Source organism: Myxocyprinus asiaticus, chromosome 9 (genome assembly GCF_019703515.2).
Source record: "Myxocyprinus asiaticus isolate MX2 ecotype Aquarium Trade chromosome 9, UBuf_Myxa_2, whole genome shotgun sequence".
NCBI lineage: Eukaryota > Metazoa > Chordata > Actinopteri > Cypriniformes > Catostomidae > Myxocyprinus > Myxocyprinus asiaticus.
The window spans coordinates 52,615,704-52,640,038 of NC_059352.1; the positions used below are offsets into that span (position 1 = coordinate 52,615,704).

At 37.5% G+C, this 24,335-nt stretch overlaps 2 protein-coding genes across 14 annotated transcripts in view; both read right to left on the reverse strand.

The window, feature by feature from the left end:
- mgat3b (beta-1,4-mannosyl-glycoprotein 4-beta-N-acetylglucosaminyltransferase b) overlaps nucleotides 1–6,965 on the reverse strand; it is a 38,663-nt gene extending 31,698 nt beyond the window's left edge. Inside the window, exons 1-3 of one of the 13 annotated variants that reach the window (XM_051706929.1) lie at nucleotides 6,400–6,965; nucleotides 5,397–5,421; nucleotides 5,175–5,300 (exon numbers count right to left, since the gene is read on the reverse strand). The gene's annotated coding sequence lies outside the window, so the exon portion shown is untranslated. Of the gene's footprint in view, nucleotides 1–4,830; nucleotides 4,925–5,174; nucleotides 5,520–6,399 lie in introns of those variants that run through there. The other 12 variants (XM_051706932.1, XM_051706931.1, XM_051706926.1 and 9 more) reach the window with 12 other exon arrangements.
- Nucleotides 6,966–7,477: 512 nt separating this feature from the next.
- tab1 (TGF-beta activated kinase 1/MAP3K7 binding protein 1) lies at nucleotides 7,478–23,220 on the reverse strand. The gene is made up of 11 exons (XM_051706944.1): nucleotides 23,100–23,220; nucleotides 22,709–22,839; nucleotides 21,456–21,606; nucleotides 21,227–21,313; nucleotides 18,906–19,035; nucleotides 18,671–18,787; nucleotides 18,450–18,561; nucleotides 17,182–17,326; nucleotides 16,642–16,855; nucleotides 13,907–14,060; nucleotides 7,478–11,195 (listed from the first exon to the last, which is right to left on the reverse strand). The coding sequence occupies exons 1-11, from the start codon at nucleotides 23,130–23,132 to the stop codon at nucleotides 10,973–10,975; spliced, it is 1,497 nt and encodes a 498-aa protein (XP_051562904.1). The 5' UTR covers nucleotides 23,133–23,220; the 3' UTR covers nucleotides 7,478–10,972.
- Nucleotides 23,221–24,335: the final 1,115 nt, after the last annotated feature.

Below are 24,335 nucleotides of genomic sequence, written 5' to 3' on the forward strand. Positions count from 1 at the left end.
GCAGCATAAATAATCAAAATAACACAAAAATGGCATAAAATTGCAATGGACTGCGATTAAAGACAAACTTGGTCTGTGTGCGCTTCAGATTGGGTGATGGGCTGTTCTGTGCACACGCGGGACTCTTGCGGACATGAATTGTGAAAAAAATAAAGTACTGAATGTTTAAACATTCTGGCAATTCCAAACTTTAGTAATCGCTACAAATTATCATACAAATCTACAAAGGTGGCACAGTATAACAGAAAGGAGTGGACAACAGCGCTTCACCAGATGCAGAGCATTGTAAACCCTCAAAATAATAATGATAATAATAAACTTGATGGGGTCCCACAGTAATAATTTAGTATTATGCAATATAAGTAGAGTAGTTTTTGTGCACCTTGTTCATTTACACATTTTTTTTTAGTAAAAATATATGAAGGTAAATAATGCTTTTTTTAAGCTACTATGTATCATTGTATATCAAATATAAATATAAATGTGCATATCAGTGATTAAACTCATTCTCCCTTGTGTTCATTTAGTGCAAAACTGTAGGGAAACATGCCTTTTTTATTTTTAAATAGATTTTTATTTAATGGCTTTAAAATACTGAATCTACTTGGCTACGATTGCTGTTTGCACGGATTTATGGTCCCTCTGATTTAAAAAAATAAAATAACTTTTGAGCCATTTCAGAGCAAACACATAATTATTGAGCTATTGTCATGCAAGCTGAAAAATATCGAGATATCATTTTTGAAGCCATATCGCCCCACCCTAGTGTCCAGCAACAACAGTGAAACTCCCCCGTCGGACAGAAGCCAGTGGAACATTCCATCATGCGTCTCGCTCCACACACTCTCAGAGGTCAACAACAGATCAGCACCATTCTGACTGCAGTAGGTGTGTTGAGGACGTGAGTGTAAGGTGACACCGACACAAACACTCTCACAGGCCTGACGCACTGAAAACACACAACTGCTTCTAAACATTATCAATCAAAACCTCAGCAAATCTGTTCATTCATGTGTTCATCTCTGATCTTCTGTATTCAAAATAGATGTGTGATGTTCATGAACTCAGTTTTAAAGTCAACACAAGCCGTTTTTCATCAGCCAATAGATGTCATTGGAAAGGTGTCGAAGGCAGTCATTTCTGCAGTTCAGTCTCAATAAATGCTTTTTTACAATTGGAGAGGAAGTTTTGAGATTGCAAAGTTACAGTCTGTGTTTATTGTTTCACCACACTGGTAAACAAACGACAATGAAACCACACAGTGAAAAATCAACCATTATAATATCTAGTTTAATGTAGGGCAGGGTATTATTGATACAGATTTCCCAATTCGATTCAATTCTGATTTAGAAAGCTCTCGATTTGATAATACAGTTATAATATCCATTTTGTTTACATATTAAATAAATTCTCTCTCTGCTAATACCGTTAATTATTCAGGGGATCCTCTAACTTCATCACTTTGATCACATTTTAGCTTTTTTTAAATTTATAAATTCATGTATTTTATCAATAAATATGATGTCTTGAAAATGCATATATTATACTGAATTTATGTTTATATATGTTAACATGCATCTTTTGTACAATTTACAAGTATTTCTATTGATATGTAGAACAAATGCTAAAACGGTACTGTCTCTTTAAGAATAGCGGCAGTTCAGCGAGCACATATTAACGAGAGTGGAGTTGCATCCGTGCTATGTGAGATTTGAATTAAATGTTTCTATTTTTGTTGTTTTTGATGAACAACTGACTGTAAAGAACAGAAAGGATATTAAGAGACATTATTCAATGGTAAATGGATTGTGTGGATCTCGTCTTTGGACACACGTTATACAGAACGAGTCAAACCAAACTTTTACTCTCAACACGGCGGTGAAAGAATCTCGCTGTTGAACTTCTTCACCACTATACTAGCCAATCACAGACATTTTTAGTAGCATAGTGCAAAATTTGGTCACATAATTGAGTGATTTACTCATCGATCTTGGGATCATTCAAATGAAGATTGCGTTGCATCGGAAAATCTATATTTTTACCCAGCCTTAGTTAAATGTAAGCATCATTAACTCAGGTAAAGAGGTCATGACCCAACCTGACATCTCACAACCTTCCTTCAGCTGTTCAAATTCATTAGTGATTCATTAGTGCTGTTTTGTCTGGCATCACTCTGCCTCATGTCAAGAAATACTCCAGGTTCAATACACAATACCACAATAAATAATAATAAAAAAAATGATTACAGTGAGGCACTTACAATAAAAGTAAACAGGACCATTCCATAAACACTAACATACACACCGACTGAAAAGTATAACTACAAGACATAAACATTATGGGCCCTATTTTAAAAGCGCCATATGTCATACGTGTAAAGTCAGTGGGCATGGCCATGAAGTTTTGGTATTTTCATTCAAACATGCGCTAAGTCCAGGCGCAAGTGGGTTTGGTGATATTTTGTGCAATGTGCTAATGGACTGGGTCAAGTGCAATTGAATTATGAGTTTTTTCTCCAATTACTGCAGCGTCTGCATCCTATTATACAGTCCATTCCCTCAAGCACCAGCGATATAAACAAAAACAGCACATTCATAAGAAGTTGGTAGTGTAAATGGACTGTATGCAATGAATTAGAAGAATAGAAATATGGACTCAAGTTCTTTTGTGTATTAACTGTTGATTGTCAGGCATATTTCTATAACAGTGACACGCTCCTTTCATATGCATAGAAAATATGATTCTCGTCAGGATATGGATGTACACTCAATTAAATTAGAACAGTTGAAGTCAGAAGTTTACATCCACAGATTTCATATTAGCAAACTATAGTTTTGGCAAGTCATTTAGGACACCTACTTTGTGCGTGACATGAGTTCCAACAATTGTTTACAGACAGATTGTTTCACTTTTAATTGACTATATCACAATTCCAGTGGGTCAGAAGTTTACATACACTAAGTTAACTGTGCCTTTAAGCAGCTTGGAAAATTCCAGAGAATGATGTCAAGCCTAATTTAGCTTCTGATAGGCTAATTGGAGTCAATTGGAGATGTACCTGTGGATGTATTTTAACGCCTACCTACAGACTCAGTGCCTCTTTGCTTGACATCATGGGAAAATCAAAAGAAATCAGCCAAGACCTCAGAAAAATAATTGTGAACCTCCACAAGTCTGATTCATCCTTGAGAGCAATTTCCAAATGCCTGAATGTACCACGTTCATCTGTACAAACAATAGTACGCAAGTATAAACACCATGGGACCACACAGCAATCATACAGCTCAGGAAGGAGACGCATTCTGTCTCCTAGAGAGGAACGGAGTTTGGTGCAAAAAGTGCAAATCAATCCCAGAACAACAGCAAAGGACCTTGTGAAGATGCTGGAGGAAACAGGTAGACAAGTATCTATATCCACAGTAAAACGAGTCATATATCGACATAACCTAAAAGGCTGCTCAGCAAGGAAGAAGCCACTGCTCCAAAACCGCCATAAAAAAGCCAGACTACAGTTTGCAAGTGCACATGGGGACAAAGATCTTACTTTTTTGGAGAAATGTCCTCTGGTCTGATGAAACAAAAATTGAACTGTTTGGCCATAATGACCATCGTAATGTTTGGAGAAGAAAGGGAGAGGGTTGCAAGCTGAAGAACACCATCCCAACCGTGAAGCATGGGGGTGGCAGCATCATGTTGAGGGGTGCTTTGCTGCAGGAGGGACTGGTGCACTTCACAAAATAGATGGCATCATGAGGAAGGAAAATGATGTGGATATATTGAAGCAACATCTCAAGACATCAGACAGGAAGTTAAAGCTCGGTCGCAAATGGGTCTTCCAAATGGACAATGACCCCAAACATACCTCCAAAGTTGTGGCAAAATGACTTAAGGACAGCAAAGTCAAGGTATTGGAGTGGCCATCACAAAGTCCTGACCTCAATCTAATAGAAAATTTGTGGGCAGAACTGAAAAAGCGTGTGCGAGCAAGGAGGCCTACAAACCTGACTCAGTTGCACCAGTTCTGTCTGGAGGAATGGGCCAAAATTCCAGCAACTTATTGTGAGAAGCTTGTGGAAGGATACCCAAAACATTTGTCCCAAGTTAAACAATTTAAAGGCAATGCTCCCAAATACTAACAAAGTGTATGTAAACTTCTGACCCACTGGGAATGTGATGAAAGAAATAAAAGCTGAAATAAATCATTCTCTCTACTATTATTCTGACATTTCACATTCTTAAAATAAAGTAGTGATCCTAACTGACCTAAGACAGGGAATGTTTTCTATTGTGAAAAACTGAGCTTAAATGTATTTGGCTAAAGTGTATGTAAACAACTGTAAGTATTATTAATCACCTTCATCTACTGACACACAAATCATGGCTAGTATTAACAGTGATTGTATCGGCACGCACTTCACTTCTACCGACCGATTTTGATTATGACAAATGTTATTCATTTATTGAAACATGAAAAAATATTTCTTAATTCAAAAAACACTTCAAACAAAACTAAAATATAATCAAAATAATGAAGTGGTCCAAAAAACCATACCAAATCCAATTTTTACTCTCTCCTTCCACCTTAAAATCACTCTACGACAACAGGTGGAAAAATACCAATATAAATTAGATCATAAATACAATTGTAAATATAAACAATGATAATAATAATAATTGAAAAATAAACCATGATCTATATATACTGTAGTTTAACACAAATCTAATACATTTTATTATTTAATATTATTTCAAAAAATGGCTACAATCGTCATGGACATACTTTGATGTTCCACTATATTTTCAGAGTTTGGACATGAACTTTATTATCACCTGCTGCTGGAATCTCCAAAACTGCAAATGCAGGAACTGAATAGTGTAGGACGTTTATGGATTGGCCCCCTTCACTTCTGTTGTAATTGCCGCACTGTAACCCAATAAACAACCATCTAGCAACCACCAAGAACACACAAGCAACAGCATAGCAACAAACTAACATCCGCTCCAAGGGCAATAGCAACGGCATAGCAACATCCTAGCAACCACCTAGAACACGCAAGCAACTGCATAGCAACAAACTAACACCCGCTCCGAAGGCAATAGCAACGGCATAGCAACATCCTAGCAACCACCTAGAACACCCAGGCATCATGCCAGCAGGAATAAACACCACTTACGTTATCTTCAAATAATGTCACAATCTAGTTGATTGACGTGTCAGTTGTTTTGAAGAGAAGACGAGTCAATGTGACTTCAGAACACCATCATCATTTTAAACTCTTTCCCAAATACAGACAAAAATCCTGCAATCAAACAAACAATGATTTCATCTGTTATCTTAAGAGTGGTTGATGACTGACACGCAACATCTGCTCACCGTATGTTTGTAGGTCAGTCACCTGTGAGCTGAAACTCCATCCACATCTAGAACACCACCGAACAGAACCAGAACAGAGAATAAAGACACACCTGTTCATACTGTACATCATGTTGTTACAAACCCATAGGACGTTCTCTTGTTTCTGCAGAAGAGAAAAGGAGAATTTTTGCTGCTCTTTTCCGCTAGCTCACACCAGACCATCCATCAAACCATCAAAAGAACCATTTAAGAACAATAAAAGTAGTCCATGTGACTTGTGCGCAATATTCCTAGTGGCTTGAAGTCATACGACAGCTTTGAGCATGAAACAGACACAAACTGAAGTAGTTATGCACTGACGATCCTACCCAAAGCTGCAACACATAAATCTCATTTGCATACCCAATTTAAATGCCATAAACAAACACAAATGCGATAGTTTGAATATGAACTACTTGACACTTTTATGGTAATTTATTGTAATATTCTCAGCTCAACGGCATCCGCCTCCTTTAACTTTCAATATACAGAAACGAGCAGCCCAGATATTCTTCAAACAATTAACCATTTGCGTTCCACAGAAAAAGATAACAGCATGCGGGTTTGGGTCGACATCAGGGTGCGTAAATGATGACAGAATGTTCTACTCCTTTAAACCTGACAATCCAGCAAGCAGAACGGTAAAGTAACCCTTCTATTATTATATTTCCACACGGATCTGATCAGAAACCGCATCAGCTGTTTTACCAACACAATGCTTCATTTACATATTAAAATCATACATGTACATGACTGACGTCACCAGAGATTCAAAGGCACACTGTATCTGGCGTATGACACGATAAATAATCTGCAATGTCAAACTGCACATGACAAAATCACTCAGCAGCCGAACAGAGATAAGACGCCCATCATTTCTAATCATTTCTGTTTTCCCGCACGGATGCTCTTGTGTGAAATCCATTCCCCATCCACCCGTCCTGTCTGTCTGTCTGTCTGTCTGTCTCTCTGTCTGTCTGTCTGTGCATGTGAGGTCGTCTCACCCATCGCCTGATGATGTTCTAGATGTTCATTGCGGATGAAGGAGGCGCTTCGGTCCCGCTGGAGGTGAAAGTAAACGGCCGGAGGTCCGTTCGCTCGGTGAGGGGCGGATGGGCCGTCAGTGTCGGTCGGGCGGTGATGGGGGTGAACCGCGCTGCTGTCGGGTGTTGCCTGTTTTTGAATCCATCCTGATGCGGAGGAGAATCACTCTCGGTTTGTTTTTACACGTTACGCCTCGAGCTCCTCCTCCTCTGTCCCTATTTCTCCGTTAACGGGGGCCAGAAGTCTCTTTTTTTTATGCGCCCAAATGACGCTTTTCCGCCCCCGCAGTGCTCGGTGTCTGACTGTACCGGGGGCGCAGAGACCCGCAGCTCCGCCCTCCCGGACCACCGACATCAACAGCCGTAAACACACACCGAGTGCGACGACCAGCGGTTCACACGGACACTTCAAGCGCTCTCATCTCACAAATCAATATTAATATAAACTAGCTTATTATTAGTATAAAGTATGTGTGCACGATCATTAAAAACGGATTATCGAACAACAGAAAACAAAAAAGTCCTTACAAAATCAAACTTATATTACCATACATTTACAAATGTGCATAAACGTAATACACTTCACAGTGTGATGGTAAATATAGGGCGTGACTTCATTTTATTAATGAGGGTTGATTGGATTGTAAAAAGAGGGCTTGATGACGTCAGACGAAAATGAAAGCCGTTTCAGAGGCGGAGCAAGTTATTACATTTTGATGAAAGATAATGTACACTAATGAATATTAGATCCGAACAAATCATGACAATTCTGAGTTCATGAAGTTTGACGTTTGGATGAAATTAAATTGTTTTTATAACTTTTTGCCAAGAGGGTCTCTCAGTTATAGGCTACATGCCAATTGTGTATGTTTTCCAGGAAATTCAAAGTCAAAACATTTCCCAGAAAGTCATTTGGAACACCCAAGGAGAATTTAGATTGCTTCTATCTCAGGAACAGCGTTTGAGCTACAAAGTGATCTGGAATAATGTATTTTAGTGAATAGAACATCTTTATTTATAGATGATTGGTAGCATAAATAATAACTAATACATTTATTTATATAGCACCTTTTAGCAATTTAGCACAAAGTGCTTCACATAAAATCAAAACATATTCAGTAAAACAAAACAAAAAAATACAGTAAAATAGTAAAAGCAAGTTTACACATATGAGTTTTTAAACAAGACTTAAAAACAGACACAGATTCAGCAGATCTAATATCACAGGGCAGGTAGTTCTTTAATCGAGGGGCGTTCACTACAAACACATTCTCACCTTTAGTTTTGCATCTGGATGTTGGAACAGCAAACAGTTCATGACAAGAAGATCTAAGAGGTCTAACTGTTTCATAAGTTCTGCTAAATAATCAGTCACTAACCCATGTAATGCTTTATATGTAATTAATAAAATCTTAAAATTAACTCTAATATGAATTGGTAACCAATGCAAAGAAGCTAAAACTGGAGTAATATGATTAAAATCATTGTTCGTGTCAAAAGTCGGGCTGCAGCATTTTGCACTGATTGTAGTCGTGCTAAAGTGTGTTTTTTAAAGTTGAAAACAGGACATTACAATAATCAAGGTGAGACTAATTAAAAGCATGAATAAGCATCTCTGTGTCCCTAAAACTCAAAACATGTCTCACCTTGGAAATGTTCCTTAACTGATAAAAACAAGACTGAACTAACTTCCTGTCGTGATATTCAGAATTTAAGTTAGTATGAAAGTGTATATTCGGGACTACTTGATTAAGTGCTGACTCAGTCTGATTCTCTTTAAAACCATGAACGATTATGACAACCTCTGTTTAATCTGAATTGAACTGCTGAAAATTACATGCCATCCAATTTTTTATATCTGCTCTACACGCTTGAAAAACATTTAAACTAGACAGATCATTGGGATTTAACGACAAATATAACTGTAGATCATCTGCATAGCAATGAAAATTAATGCTGTATTTTCAAATCACAGAAATGTGACGTAACATATATAGAGAAAACAAAATTGGCCCTAACACAGATCCTTGCGGAACACCACAATTCAAGTTTGAAGAGGAGGACATCTCATCTCCAACAGACACTACAAATGACCAATTTGACAAATAGAAACAAATCAGTCTAAAGGGATATGGTCAATGTGACATGTTATGGATAAAGATGGTAACATGTTGAATCACAGCCATTTTTGTAGTTGAAATAATTTAAATTGTGAGGTTTATAGTAAAGTTATCAAAAGTATACCATTATGATTAGGTTAGTAAAAGAACATTTAAAATATACAGTGGCAATGCAATTTTACTAACAAATAGTTTCCTTTTGCCCCTAAATGCACAGAGGTGCACTTTAAGATGATTAATGACATATATCCAGAGTAAGATTTAACATTGTCAATTCAAATATGTCAAATGTTTAATAAATATGTAGACATAGTTGAACATGTTTTTTAATTGTAATTTGGTGCAGATCTTTTGGAACGACGCGTACAGTTGGACAAACCAAAAAATATCTGTCATACCTATTATTTCTTGGAATTTTGTACAATTTGGTATAATAACTGAGGAATTGTTTTCTTTTGTTTGTACATAAATGTAGATTCTTCAAAACACCATCCCAACTACGTTTTTAAAATGGAGCTGTCCCTGTATTTGGATGCGGTAAACGCATGAAAAGTCCTTAAGACAAACATTTATATGGGTTTATATAGAACCTAATTTTTATGTTATTGTTTGTGTTAATTTCTATGCTTATGCACAAGTTGGTATACTGTAAGGACACATTTTTCTTAATAATTTGCCTTTTTGTTGTATGTTGCAAAATAAAAAAAGATAAAAGCAAAGCTGTAAATTCTTTTATTATGGCACTGCCTTGTGGTAATTCCTCAAAAACTGTACAAGGCTCCTTGAAAACCTCCTACAGTACCAGTGCGTCCTCATGTGCGCTGGATTCAGAGGTGATCATGATCAGGACCAATTCCTTATATTGGAAATAACTGTTACAGTCGCAACTCACTTGTTTAGTCATTTTAATTGGAAAAGTCTATTATTTATAGTATGACAACCAGGATTGTTCTCCTTTTGAAGTGCATCATTTATGCTGTTTGAAACGCAGGGTTAAATATGATAATGATCAGCCATTCACTATAGAAATTACTGGCTGCTCAGATCTGATTGGCTGATGTTGTATAAATATATCCAATTGATATTTACGAATACAGTAGCATTTGTCATAAAGAAAAAGCATGCTCAATTTATCTTCCTTCATCATTCCTGCTTGTGAGCTGTGATGTCAATTTACATTTTACTTTACCTTCAAAGAATGGTGAAACAAATATTAAATAAAATGTTTTTTGTGATTTTATAACCAAACAATTATTTAATCAGAATACACAGCTACTTTTGAAAGCCCATCAAAGGAGAAAGGTTTTGTTGTTTATTTCAGCACCATTTAGAATCAGATGTCTGTGTACATGTCTGAATACAACGGTGAGATTCAGAGCCATTCTACCAACTTTGGCAGAACAATAATAAACAGCAAATCAGACACATTATGAAATCAAAGCCTCTATTGTTTATTACAGAAAGCACTAGAAACTCAAAGAACTGATAACATTTACTGCAAATAAACTGTAATCTGTGCAGGATTCATTCACTGATCCCAGCTGTCAAACTCCATAGAAGATCAAACAGAATGAAGTTAAAATGCTAAGAAATAACACATTAATATTATACGGTTATAAAAAGTCAAGGATGTCCATCCAGCATTTGTACACACAGAAAATAAATGCCATAAAGATTCATGCCTGATACTGGTCGATAAAAATCACTGTGAACAAGCGAATCACAAACATTTGCACTTTTCCCATTGATACAGTCAGTCAAACCATTTTATTAATGGTTCTATTAAAGGGATCGTTCACTCAAAAATTCTGTCATTATTTACTCAACCTCATGTCATTCCAAACCTATATGTGGTTATATTTTCTGTGGAACACAAAAGGAGAAATATGGAAGAATCAGCTCTTTTACAACAACAGTTCATAATGCCTGTCAAGCTCCAAACATGACAAAAAAATATATACAAGTGCCATATAAGTGCTTCATATCACTCCAAGCTATGTTCAGAGTTTTTTAGTCATATGACAACTTTGTGTGAGCAAAATTAAATTGTTTTGATGTCACGTTGACCTGTCATTATATGGAAAAGAGATTCTACGAAACACTCTTTTGTGTTCCACGCAAAAAACTACAGCATTCAGATTTGGAACGACATGAGTGTGAGTAAAGGATGTCAGAATATTTATTTTTGGGTGAAATATTCCCCCCCCAAAAATAGTTTAATCTCACTGACTAGACTGTTACCTGTTCACAACAGTAAAAAAATATTCTATACATGGTTTGTGTGTTTTCTTTCTGTGATCCACGTCATTAGTCTGAGTTGATAATTCATGCTGATACTGGAACGTTCAGAAAGCAGTGTTCCTACTGGACAAACTAAATGACCCTCCCACTTCTCTGCGTTTTGATTGGTCTCTTCACTGAGGTCCGAGTTCTGCAGGCAGGCCCTGTCCGTCGCCGTAGTCCGTCCCCCAGAGCCGGTAAAACTGTGTGAAGTCCACGTACGGTGGCACGCGTCCGGTTTCATCGGGCTGAGCGGCCTGACTTCCTCTCTGTCGAAACAGACTGCCGTCACCGGAGCTGGAGCTGGAGCTCTGAGTGTGTGTGTTAGTTGACTGCAGCGTCGCCGTCGGGCTCTGACTGAGGGGAGGAGCACACACAGACAGGAGGGTGGGGTCAGGGGCGGGGACAGCAGGAGGGGTGGGGTAAGAATGAGGGGCGGGGTCAGGAAGCTCATTTATGGGCAGTAAGGCATCTACAGTCATGGGAATCAGAGGTGTCATTAGACTAAAGTTAATTGGGGGGGCCGTGGAGAGACATTTATATGTTATTTACATGTCTATAAACATATTCATGAAGAAAAATGTAAAGGAATGTTCTGGGTTCAGTAAAAGTTAAGCAAAATTTTGCATTTGTGGCATAATGTTGATAACCACAAAAAATTATTTTGACTCGTCCAAAGCAAAAAAAGCCACAAATGTTGTCGATTCAGCTTAATCTGAACCCGAAATATTCCTTAAATCAAGATACATTAAGGAAAACATCATCAGGTACAGTAGGTGTAAATTAAGGCTGCAACAAAAACTATTTTTTATAATCGATTAATTGTTTGTTCGTACAGTTTGTCAAGAAAACCACAAAGTGGTGTAGACAAGGGTCTAATTTGGGTGGACCCAGGCCCACCCAGAATATTAAGATACATTCACACAGGTAGAAAAAAATCTGATTTTTTTGGACACTGTCATTCAAATCCGATTAGGTTTTTGTAGACTGAACAGGACAAAAACACATTAAATCTGATTTTTACAAGCCTCATCCAAACCACATTCATAGGTCTGGCTGAGGCAAATGACGAAAAACCCCCACATGCAATCAGATCTGACCGTTCAGACTGAGACGCATTAAGAAAAATCAGATTTTAATCAGCATCCAAACCAAATGTTCATATTTCGATACTGCCCTCATGAAAAGCATAATTAACGCTAAAATCTCATGCATGGTGAATATACACAAGTTTGCTGCATTACCATGACAACTAACGTGGATGTGATAGCAAAAGCGACAGTAGTCTGAACAGAAAAAATCTGATCTGGCCACATATAACTTACAGTTTGAACAGTCACTCAAAAAAATCAGATATGAGGAAAAATCTGATTTTTCCTGCAGTGTGAACAAAGCCTTAGAGATTATTCTTTGACTTCAAATATATATCTATAAAATAGTAAAAAAAAAAAAATCATAAATACTGATTTCTGAAAGTATGAAAGAACTGTATGAAAACTGTTCTTTGTTCTTAAGGAAAATTTATAATAAAAAAAATTTTTTTTTAAGTTCAGGACACTGATCTAGTGACTGGTCTAGTGGTCAACCGATATATCATCAAGGCCGATAAATCTGCCGATATTCTGACTTTTTTAATTATCGCATCAGCCAATAAAGTTTCCCATTTGGCCGATTTTTTCTTGAGGGTGCCGAAAATCGCCTGCTTGCATGTGAAACGACTAAGACATGTAAATGACCAGTAACGGTTCATTTTGTTGTTACATGCCATCGTGTTACTGCAATAATAGTCCAGAGCACAACACAGTGTAAACGGTGCGCATATCAGAGCAGTGGCAGATGCGTTTTAGCTCATAATGTTAAAGTGCTCGTCTGTTTCATTCTCCCTCTCACTCCTCAACAGTTCCCTGTAACTTTTAACTGTCTTATCTAATGATAAAAGGCAAATATCAATAAAACTAATATCATATACCATCTGCAAATATGCACATATCTCATTTAAACAGATGTAATAAACCAACCTCACAAAACTTGAGCATATCCAGCATCCTGTGGAGCGCTCATTTATTTACCTCTAAAGCACACATTCAAACAGCCTCTCCTCAACAGTTCCCTGTGACCACTGGGGTGAGTGTTTGTGTCGGGTGGGGGAAGGGTTTAATTGTACATAATTTGATTCTGCATTTTCTGCTATGTTATTTTAATTTGTTGAATGGAATCAATAAAACATTTTATATCAAAAATAATAGATTGTATATTTTCTGTATAACCAAGTTACGTTACACTAATGAATGGGTCTTTTTGCATTATCTTGAACATTGTCTAGCATTCATTTCATGTGTTATTGTAGTTTACCTTGCTGAATAATTACAGATTAACATTATGTCAGTTACTGTGAATCCGTATACCTGACTTTTAGTATAAAGAGAAGATCGTTGAAATTATTTGAAAATTATGAAGGTAGCTTGCAATTCGTCAGCGTTAGCAGGCAAGATCAAGTTAGCTAAAATGACACAGATCAATCCTTATGGCAATATATTTCACATGCTTTGCAGTTGTGTCCAATAAGAAGAACGCCAATTCAGGGTCGGTTTTGATCCCCAAAACCGAACGAAGGTCCCTCCAGGAATCAAATGCTCTGCCGATGTTCACTCTAGTTTTCGCTCGACCACGATCACGTTCCCGCTTAGCCAGACGGGATTCAGTAGATAAATGTTTGTTTGGTTTACTCTGAGTTTGTGTAAGAGTCGGTGTTGTGCTGGGAGCCGGACGTTTGCTGGATTCCATCTCAATCTTTGCTCTAGACTTTTTTTTTTCTTGTTTATTAGGGTCTCAGGAGGTGAACACTTTAATTCATATTGCGCTCACTTTCTCTGTTGTACCCAATTTTTATAGACGCACATGTGCTTTTTAAACCGGGTTTTTTACCTGTGTGATGTGATGCGGGTTTATTTCACATGCCACAGCGCACAAATTCAACTAATCGATACTGAAATGAATATAAACTATTTTCATGATCAGTTTTATTGATTATTTGTGTAGATCTCTCGCTGTGTGTTTTAGGGCGTTACCCAGCAGTAGGCGTGTCTCCCTCTAGAGTGGACGCTGTGTTGGAGCCGTTAGTGAGTGTTCCCGTGGATGGCATGACCAGAGACAGAGTCACACTGGTTTTACTGGTGCTCTGATGATTGGAGTACGGCACAGACACGGGGTAGATACGGCCACCTGCAAACACACACACGACTGATTTGTCATTACATATTAGAAGTTTAAATTAGAACATTTAAATATATTAATCAAACTCTCATGACATTTAATCTGTTAAGAATTGTATAATGCATTAAAGCCTGTTAATTTTATTGAAAATGTTGTCCGTCTTTGACTGTTGTGCTGCCACTCACGCACGAGTGCTGCATTTTTAAGGCATCCGCCATTTACCGAAATTAAAAAATGTTGATCATTCAAAATGCCGTCCGTCATTTTGACACATGAACAAGCAAAAAAATTCACTTGAACTATCTTTTTACGTAGTATATGTCTGTGTGGCTGCACTCACTCTTGGTCTCGTACTCTCATGAGAAAACATGCATTTAGTGCAAAATATAACTATACGAGCACTTTTAAAGTATTTTGCGTATTAGATGCATTATGTAGTTTTTATTAAGGCTGTCAAATTAAAATTACATTTGAATATTTGTGGAATTAAAGATAAAAAATGCACATTGGAATGCTACAGTTACTATTTGAATTTTGGATGCATATATAAATGCATCATAACTGCACGATGCACATGCTTACATATAGGCTAATGTGCAACAAGTTAACCCTTTGAGCTCAGATGGGCCCATGAGAAAAAATAAATAAATGTCAATATATTAATAACTACAGTCTTGACCAACACAAAATAAGTATTGTTTGAAAGGTTAGAAGCTCTACTTTATAATGCATGTAGACATTATGACCAAAACTGAACAAGTGCTTTGAAATTTGCAGATAAATCATGTGTCATATGTTGTTGGAAAGCTCTTAAAGAGTAGAATACAACCAGTCTATTTGTTTTACTCACAGACACAAATATAGTGAGTAACAGCTAAGTAAATGTCTATGACATTTATGTTGGTGTGGCTTAATTTTATTTAATTTAATTTAATTTTATTTATTTATCACACATTATACATTTGCACATATACGGTGAAATTCTTCTTTTTCACATATCCCAGCTAGGCTGGGGTCAGAGTGCAGGGTCAGCCATGATACGGCGCCCCTGGAGCAGATAGGGTTAAGGGCCTTGCTCAAGGGCCCAACAGTGGCATCTTGGCGGTGCTGGGGCTTGAACCCCCGACCTTCTGATCAGTAACCCAGAGCCTTAACCACTGAGCTACCACTGCCCTCTTTTTTTTTTTTTTTTTTTTTTTTAATTTTATTTATTTAAGTTTCCGCATATCCCAGCCAAGCTGGGGTCAGAGCGCAGGGTCAGCCATGATACGGCGCCCCTGGAGCAGATGGGGTCAAGGGCCTTGCTCAAGGGCCCAACGGTGGCACCGTGGCGGTGTTGGGGCTTGAACCCCTGACCATCTAGTCATTAACCCAGAGCCTTAACCGCCAAGCCACCACTGCCCCTAGAAAACGCAGCTTATATGCTGCGTTTTCACTTATAACTTCACGAAATATAAAAGGAACATATACTATCACATAGCATTACTCAGAGGAGGTGATTATCTTTCAAACGAGTCCACACACAAGATAATCAGATGCATAGATCATTAGATAATCCACATGAAGCACAATGTTACATATGACCACCAGGAGATGGCGCCAAATACATGACACAGACTCAATGATGACTCAAATGACACAGAATGAAACTCATTCTGTGAAATCTCATGACTAAAATCATGTCTGCATGCTATACAAACCTTTAGTCATTGCTGTGTTTGCATGTGTAATTAGTTCTTATGTACAATTATTATGTTTTATTTGTTTGGAGACGTTTTTGGACGCTATAATAAATTATTTTTGTAATGTTATAACTTTTGATTGCTTTGTCATATCAACACAAAAATGTTCTCAGATACAGTTGACATGAATGGAAACAAAACAAAAAACTGTTTTTCGAGCCACCTTATTTACACCCAGAGATATATAATGTTAAATCAGAAAATTAAGTAAAACATTTTTGTCTCGTTTTATTTATTTATTTTTTGTGCTTGTTCCACATTTTCTTTGGCTAAAAGTCACAGAATTTATCATAATCTTGGTCATTAAAAAAACTGAAAAGTTTTCTTTACAATCATACCAAGCACTTGACCCTCCTTGTTTTTTGTTTTGTGGAGTTATAAGCCTTTAATTTTGGGTATGCCACTGAAACAGGAAATCTTAAAAAAAAACAAAAAAAACAATTCAGAGTTTAAAGGGATAACATAAAACTGTCAAATGAAGTGTTTCTTTTCTTGTTTTATTTTTTTTACTAAATATTTGAGAATATGAACTGACTAAATCTTTTGACTTTATAATTTTACGCACTTTTGTTAACAGCCAGATATGTTCTTTGCAATAAATAATTGCTACAACATGGTGCAGATTGGCTTATATTGATTTGTTGTGCCCTCTTGAAGATGTAGCAGACCATGTTGATTTAAAAATCAGATGTTTTGTAGATTTTTCACCCAACCTGTCTTTAAAATGTGAATATAATTCAAATTTTTGTAATTATGAATTTAGTTTCTCAGCACTGTTGTTGATGGTACTATATTAGTTCATATGTTTTGGTGTCAGCTGTCACTATAAAGCGCTGCTGTGATCTGACCTTGTGTAGGTGTGAGCGAGCCGTCAGCGAGCGTGTAGTTAATGACTCTAACGAGCAGTGTCATGTCTTCATGTCGAGCGCAGTGTGGCACCCTCTGTCTGCCGCTCACATACGCGTCATGATGCAGACGTTTGACACGCTCCACCACAGACTGTGCCGCAGCCTCCAGACTGCTCTGCAGCGCCAACTCTGCTGCTACCATGGCAACGATCTCCTGACAGGGGGACAAGGGAAATGTAGTCTAGAATATGAACAATCTCCAGCAGAATTCATGTGAATCTGTTAGTAAACAAATACAGAGCAAAACCTATTTAAATATTCAGAGATTTTACATTCAAACAAAATAAAAGTATAAATGTACAGTATTTCTAATTAGACTTTACAGTTTCTGAAGACAACCTTGCTGCTCGGTGTACTGATTGCCAGTTACAATGTTCTGGTTGGTTGTTTACAGGCCAAAATCAAAACAGTCTTGCACCCTCAAGTCTCAATGGAGTCCCTCCTTCAATGTAAGTCTATGGGTCTAAAATCTTCTCACACCTGGTTGACTTGTTCAGGTCCATGTGCAGACTCAAGAGCTTTGATGAGTCCCTCTGACATCAGCAGCAGGAAACCCCCAACGCCCTCCAGTGATTGGCCACCGTGGATCTCAGGCTCAGCAATGATTGGCTTATTCTTCGCTGTGCTGAATATGACACAGACACAACTTCTTAAAGAGGGTGATAATGTGCTGTGATTTATCACTGCACTAAAATGCTTAGATTCACCTTTAAAACCCTTTAAGCTCCGTGCGTGTTTTTAAAGATGTTGCAGTGGCATACCCAAATTTAAAGACTTATAACTTTACAAAAAAAAAAAAAAAAATGAGGGTCAAGTGTTTGGTATCATTGTAAAGAAAACTTTTCACATTTTATGTAGATTATGATATATTCTGAGACTCTCAGCCTTAGAAACTGCTGAAAAAAAAATCACAAAAAATAAAATTGAGGCAAAAATGTACTTATTTGTTATTTTTCTGATTTGACATTATATATCTCTGGGTGTAAATAAGGTGGCCCCGAAAAACTGCTTTTGTTTTGTTCCCAATCATGTCAACTGTATCTGAGAACATTTTTGTGTTGATACGACAAAGCAATCAAAAATAATTTATCATAGTGTCCAAAAGGCTCTCCAAACAAATAAAACATAATAATTGTACATAAGAACTAATTACACATGCAAACACAACAATGACTAAAGGTTTGCATAGCATGCAGACATGATTTTAGTAATGAGATTTCACAGAATGAGTTTCATTCTGTGTCATTTGAGTCATCATTGAGTCTGTGTCATGTATTTGGCGCCATCTCCTGGTGGTCATATGTAACATTGAGCTTCATGTGGATTATCTAATGATCTATACATCTGATTATCTTGTGTGTGGACTCGTTTGAAAGATAATCACCTCCTCTAAGAGATGATATATGGTATCTTTCGTGAAGTTAAAAGTGAAAATGCAGCATATAAGCAGCACCAACATCATTGTCAAAGACATATACTTAGCTATTACTCATATTTTTGTCTGTGAGTAAAACCACAGACTCTACTCTTTAAAAGCTTTCCAACGACATATGACACATGACTATTTGATGAGATTGATGTTTTTGCTGATTACAATAATATGTACAGTGCAAAATTATTAATAATTTATCAAAACGGACCACTTCTGATTTATCTGCAAATTTCAAAGCACATGTTCAGTTTTGTTCATAATTTGTTCATACTTATGCTTCTAGTTAATTATTATGATCCATCACTAATGAACAAACCTGAGCACGTCGATGTCGGTGTAGTTGAATTTGACTTTATAATCTCCAATCCGTCGAGTGCTGCTCTGACCCGAAATCAGACCGACCTGCCGCAGACGCACCGGATCCAGACCTGAGAGACAGAAAGAAATTAAATTCCTCTGTCATGTATTTTTATTAGATTTGTTCACACACACACTATTATAGATTAGTGTATGTGTGTGTGTGTGTGTGTGTCTGACCCAGTTGGGCAAGTCTGGACAGCTCATCATCGTTGTCGGTTGTGTGCGTTTGACCAATCTGGATCACCTGATTCTGACCATCAGTGCTGGTTTTACAGAGAAGAGCTCGATTGGTACCTAAACACACATACACACTGATCATCACAGAAATAAAGTGCTGGGGTCACTCAAGTGTGTGTGTGTGTGTGTGTGTGTGTGTGTGTGTGTGTGTGTGTGTGTGTGTGTGTGTACATACCTACATTAGCGATGTAGAGTTTATTATTGAGTATCAGGGCAACTATTGCTGTAGCTCCACCTGAAACTTCCTGTTCTAAAGTCTTCAATCGCTCTGAGATCTTCTGAGTCTGAGCTGAGAGAAACACACCCTGACAGACAAACAATGAGACAGACAGAGAGACAGACAGACAGAGAGAGAGAGAGAGAGAGAGAGAGACACTCTTATCCAGAAAAATGTACAAAAGTGTTTTAGTTTTCTATGTAGAACATGTGAAAGTTTCTGTTAAATAGCAGCTAGAGAAGTATTTTTAGTAGGGCTGTTGATTTATCTAGGGATGTGCATGACTAATTGAGTACTCATTCTGCACCAGCTACTCGAGTATTAAAATCACTACTTTAATATCTCAAATTGATTTTCCTTTGTGCATTCGCTGAATTACACTGTACATTCCCTCTGAATCGCTCACCAAATCTTGCAGTTACAATTGAGTCCACTGGGGGCGCTGTGGATGTGTGTCATCGAGGTGTTGGATGAGAGAAGAAGATATAATGGGGTCTGTGTTTTTGAAAGCCAATGAATTCTACTGTATTTGTATTCAGTTCTTGTTGGAGTCATGCAAATGAATGGACGAGGATCAGCTTTTATTGGTGGAAAGATATGAGGAATTCTGAGTTTATCAGACCAGTATGTATGTGTGTGAAACCTCTTAACACGGGTAGAGCACACCTGATAAAAAGAAAACTTTCACCAGTTGTTTTTATGAATAATAACATGTAAAATGATAAAAATGTGAAACCATTCCTGATGGCATTAGGGTAATGCACATATGTAAACTCAATCTCCGGTTGAGTGCAAATGTTTTTTGTTTTCCATTTTTATTAATGCATAATATTTATTTCATCTTTCCCCAAAACAAAAGCATAGTTTGTTGAAGTTATCTTATTTTGAAACCACTCTTGGTAACGTTTGTGTATAAAACCAAATATATATTTCACGTACGTGTCATACTTGTTATTTTTAACTTGCATTTTAATTTACGTAATCGAGTACTCGTTTCTTGTGTAGACGACTACAAAATTACTCGAAAATGCCCATTCCTAGATGTAACATGTTAATTCAGTGTGATTAATTATATATAAAATAATGTGTTTTAAATATGAATGAAATGAATCATGTCCCGGGCAGGGGTGGGTCAAAATATTAATTTTCTGATGCATCATGATCTTCATTTGAACGATCTCAATATCGACACTTAAATCCCAAAAACGATCTTTAACTCTATGTGCAACCCTCTACTACAATGAGTCTCGGTGTGGACGGAAGGCCAAACGTACAGAAAAAGATGTGTTTTGAAATGAAAATGTATTAGTGTGGACGTGGCCTGCGTGTTGACAGTAAAAGTTGTTCCGTGTAATGTGTGTCCAAAGACAATATCCACACAACCCATTTGTCACTGAATAATGTCTCTTTTAATATCCTTAAATTAACTCTATCTCACATACATGAATGAGTTCAGTTGCTAAATGGATTGCTTTGAACTGTAGGACAATGATAGACTCATGTTTAATAATATGGAAATGAACAATATATTGAATTCTAAAGATATTTATTGTATTGTTATCAATGCTTTACTCGTCTGTCACTATAATGCATTTTAATTATCTGAATTATTATTTTTAGAATTATTTAATCATTATATAATAAATCATCATTATTTGTGGGGCTTTCTCAGCAAATGTTTTTATACATGATTAATTGCAATTCATTTTATTAATTAATCAGAATGTTATTTAATTAATTTGATTAAAAATTTGAATTGATTGGGGGTCTGGGTATCTCAGCGAGTATTGACGCTGACTATCACACCTGGAGTCATGTGTTCGCTAGTTTGAATCCAGGACGTGCTGAGTGACTCCAGCCAGGTCTCCTAAGCAACCAAATTGGCCCGGTTGCTAGGGAGGGTAGAGTCACATGGGGTAACCTCCTCGTGGTCGCTATAATGTGGTTCTCGCTCTCGGTGGGGTGTGTGGTGAGTTGTGTGTGGATGCCACGGAGAATAGTGTGAAGCCTCCACATGCGCTATGTCTCCACGGTAACGTGCTCAACGAGTCACGTGATAAGATAAGTGGATTGACGGTCTCAGACGCGGAGGCAACTGAGATTCGTCCTCCACCACCCGGATTGAAGCGAGTCACTACACCACCACGAGGACTTAGAGCGCATTGGGAATTGGGCATTCCAAATTGGGGAGAAAAAGGGGATAAAATAAATTTTTTTAAAATTAGAATTGATTGACGGCCCTAGTTTTTAGTGTGTGTGTTGTTTGTGTGCGTGTTTACCTCAGGAAGTTGTGTTTGAAGGTTTGCTTTCTCTGCAAGAGCGTCATCGATGGTCTCAAAGTAACTTTTCTCTACAACATCAAAAGCCTTGAAGGGAAATGAAACAACTTCATCTTAATGAAAACACGCTCACATTATCTCAATACTTTGTTGTCCTGTCCTATTATCCAGTGTCAAATGATTATTATAAAAACATCATTGATTATTTGTACGTTACACTGTGTGATACCTGTGAGAGAATTCTGCGCACGTCTGCGTCCGTGTGACTAGAGCTCAGCTGACCCAACAACAGTTCTGCTGTCAGACACTGAGACACGAAATTTGCCACCCGACTGCCGTCATACCCGTTAAACACCCCGTACAGGAAACAGCACTCCGTACTGAGGAGGAAACGGCATTCTGACATGAGCCAATCACAACTCACTCATACAACTGAGACAAAATTAACACGCGCCAAGCGCTTTAATCAAGTAGACATTTATTTACGCTAACTTTATTAGGAACTGCAAAATAATACATGTTTATATTAAACCATAAGAATAAAAGTCTTGCCCTTTACTGGTATAAATAACGCAAGCGAATAAAATCAAAGACATACAAATTGTCTACTAGAGAAAATATCTGTCGCGACTAGTGTTGGGTATGTTATTCAAAAAGTAACCCACTACAAATTACTAATTACTTCTCTAAAATTGTAATCATATAACTGACTTTACTGAAAAATAATCACGTTACTAATTACTTTCTAAGCTGCATTCTAAAAACACTTTACACAGAAACACAAACAGACATTCATATGAACATAATTCATGTTTTATATGTATTCTACATTCATATTTTAGAAATATGTGTAACCCAAGTAATGCACTTAAAAGTAATAAACTTAACTGAAGGTCTGCAACTGTAATCTGATTACAGAAATTTTAAATTGAATGTGTTACATTACTTTTTGTACTAAAAAAGTAATTAGACGACACCAAACACTGGTCACGACTCACGTGTCTTCTAACAACGTCACCATCCGAAGTTAATAAACGAAGAATTATAAGATATAATTATGAAAAATAAAAAAAATTCGACCGGTAAGAAATATGTAACTATTTAAAGCTGAAGGATGTAATTTCTGTTACACTAGCGCCACCAAATGGAACTGCAAAAATAAACTTTGCTTTTTCAATACGCCTCTCCTCTGCCATTGGTCAAACAAAGAGATAGCCCCGCCCCCAAGTCACACCATTGGTTGAGTAACGTTGTTAGGGCGGGTCTAAGCAGGTCGCTCAAAACAAACAGAGGAATTTTCATAGAGACACGGTGTTTACAGTTTTCCAGAAAACTAACTTATGAACAGCTTACTTATAGTTGTATCTGTATATTAAGCTGGGATAGAAAAAAACATTTAAACAGAAAAAGTTACATACTTCAACTTTCAGTTGGCAGGTGTTGGTAAAAGGGTAATTTAGCACCCTGTGAGCAGAGCTCTACCTGAAGCGGAAGTGTCCATCCTCGTTCGGGTGAATCTGAGACCCTTTTCCATCCGGGCCGTACACACAGTTTGGGGCCGAACCGACACCACACAGCTGACACAGAGGCAGATCATCAGTCCAGCTCTGGTGCTGAAATCACAGCACACACTTGTCATCAGTATATTGATCTGTATGTGTTATAATGACCGTGTGTTCCTAAGAGCTGTCAGTGCATGAACAGAACAGATTATAAACAGATGTTCAATGATAAACTGAACTGTGTATAGATTGTTTATGGAAGATTCACGCAGCAACAACACCTGGAGCACATCTGTATGACACGTCTACAGATAACGCTGTGAAAATGTGTCCTTGTTCATGTTAATAATAAGAGAAAAAGACTTTCTTACGCTCTGCATCAGAGTCCTGCGCTGCGCCGCCATGTTGAGCGGAAGTACGTGACGTCTGATCTACAGCTCATCTGTACGCATGCGTGTTTGACCTACAGCCCGGTCATATGAGTTAGAGATCAGCGTGGGTTCAGTTCCGCTCTAGGGCCACCACGCGACACACAATCTCATCTACTGAATCAAATTAAAAAGCTTACATTTTGCAAACACACACTCATACACACACAATCTCCTCTACGGAATCAAATTATAAAGCTTATATTTTGCAAACACATACACATCCTCACACACACATACACAAATACACACATTCTCTCTCTCTCTCACACACACATACACAGACACACACACTCTCACACACATACACAGACACACACACTCTCCTCTACTGGGACATTTGGTCCCCACAAGGATAGTAAAACCTGTACACACACACACACATACACAAGCACACACAAACACACACAAGTAATTAATAAAAGACTTGTCAAGTGAAGTCTTCAGTATTTTATTTACAGCAGCGCCATCTTAAATTTTTGACAGGAATGACACGTGAGGGATAGACATATCAATAGGTTGTACTTGTTTAAAGTATTTTTGGATTGAAACATTGAAACATACATTTACAATAAATTTAAGACAAGAAACTCCAGGCAACATGAGTTGTGTAAAATGAGATGTGATCTAGGTGCTTTTTGTTTCAGTGCATGTCACTGAAAAACACACAGACACAGCAGCACATTACATTACTTTATAGATGGATTCAGGAAGGAAGGAGGAACATGACAGATATTTTTTTGGGGGGGGGGGGGGGTACTTTTTTGTTGTTGTTTAGTTTAAAGCGGTCATAAGGAATAAAAATGTCCCTTGATCTTTTGGCATATAAGAGGTCATTCTACTATAAAAACATCCTGTAAGTTTCAGAACTCAAAACTTCCTCCTAAATAGAAAAAGAGCATTTATTTAAACCAAGCTGTAAAAACGTCGGGAACTTGTGACATCACAAGGACCAAATAAATCTGCATATGAAACACCTCTTTTTCCGTCATTGCCCCCCTGTGCCCCGCCCACTGGTGCTCAGCCAGTCACACAGAGAAGAGAGATGGGTCTGTCTGGATTGAAATGTTTTTCTACATAAACGTGCACTAGATGAACGGCTTTGACAGCTTGATACACATCTCGCGCCACTTTTAAAAGACGCGGTGTCAAGTTATAACTCTAAAATGAATCCCTCCA

Bases quoted from the DNA above. Each gene is read 5' to 3' on its own strand.
- tab1 (XM_051706944.1), bottom strand. From the start codon at position 23,132: ATGGCGGCGCAGCGCAGGACTCTGATGCAGAGC. The intron at 19,036-21,226 runs GTAAACACGCAC...TTTGTCTGTCAG, and splicing joins TTCAAACACAACTTCCTGAG to GGTGTGTTTCTCTCAGCTCA. The intron at 11,196-13,906 runs GTAACGCCCTAA...TCCTCCCCTCAG, and splicing joins GGAGACACGCCTACTGCTGG to TCAGAGCCCGACGGCGACGC.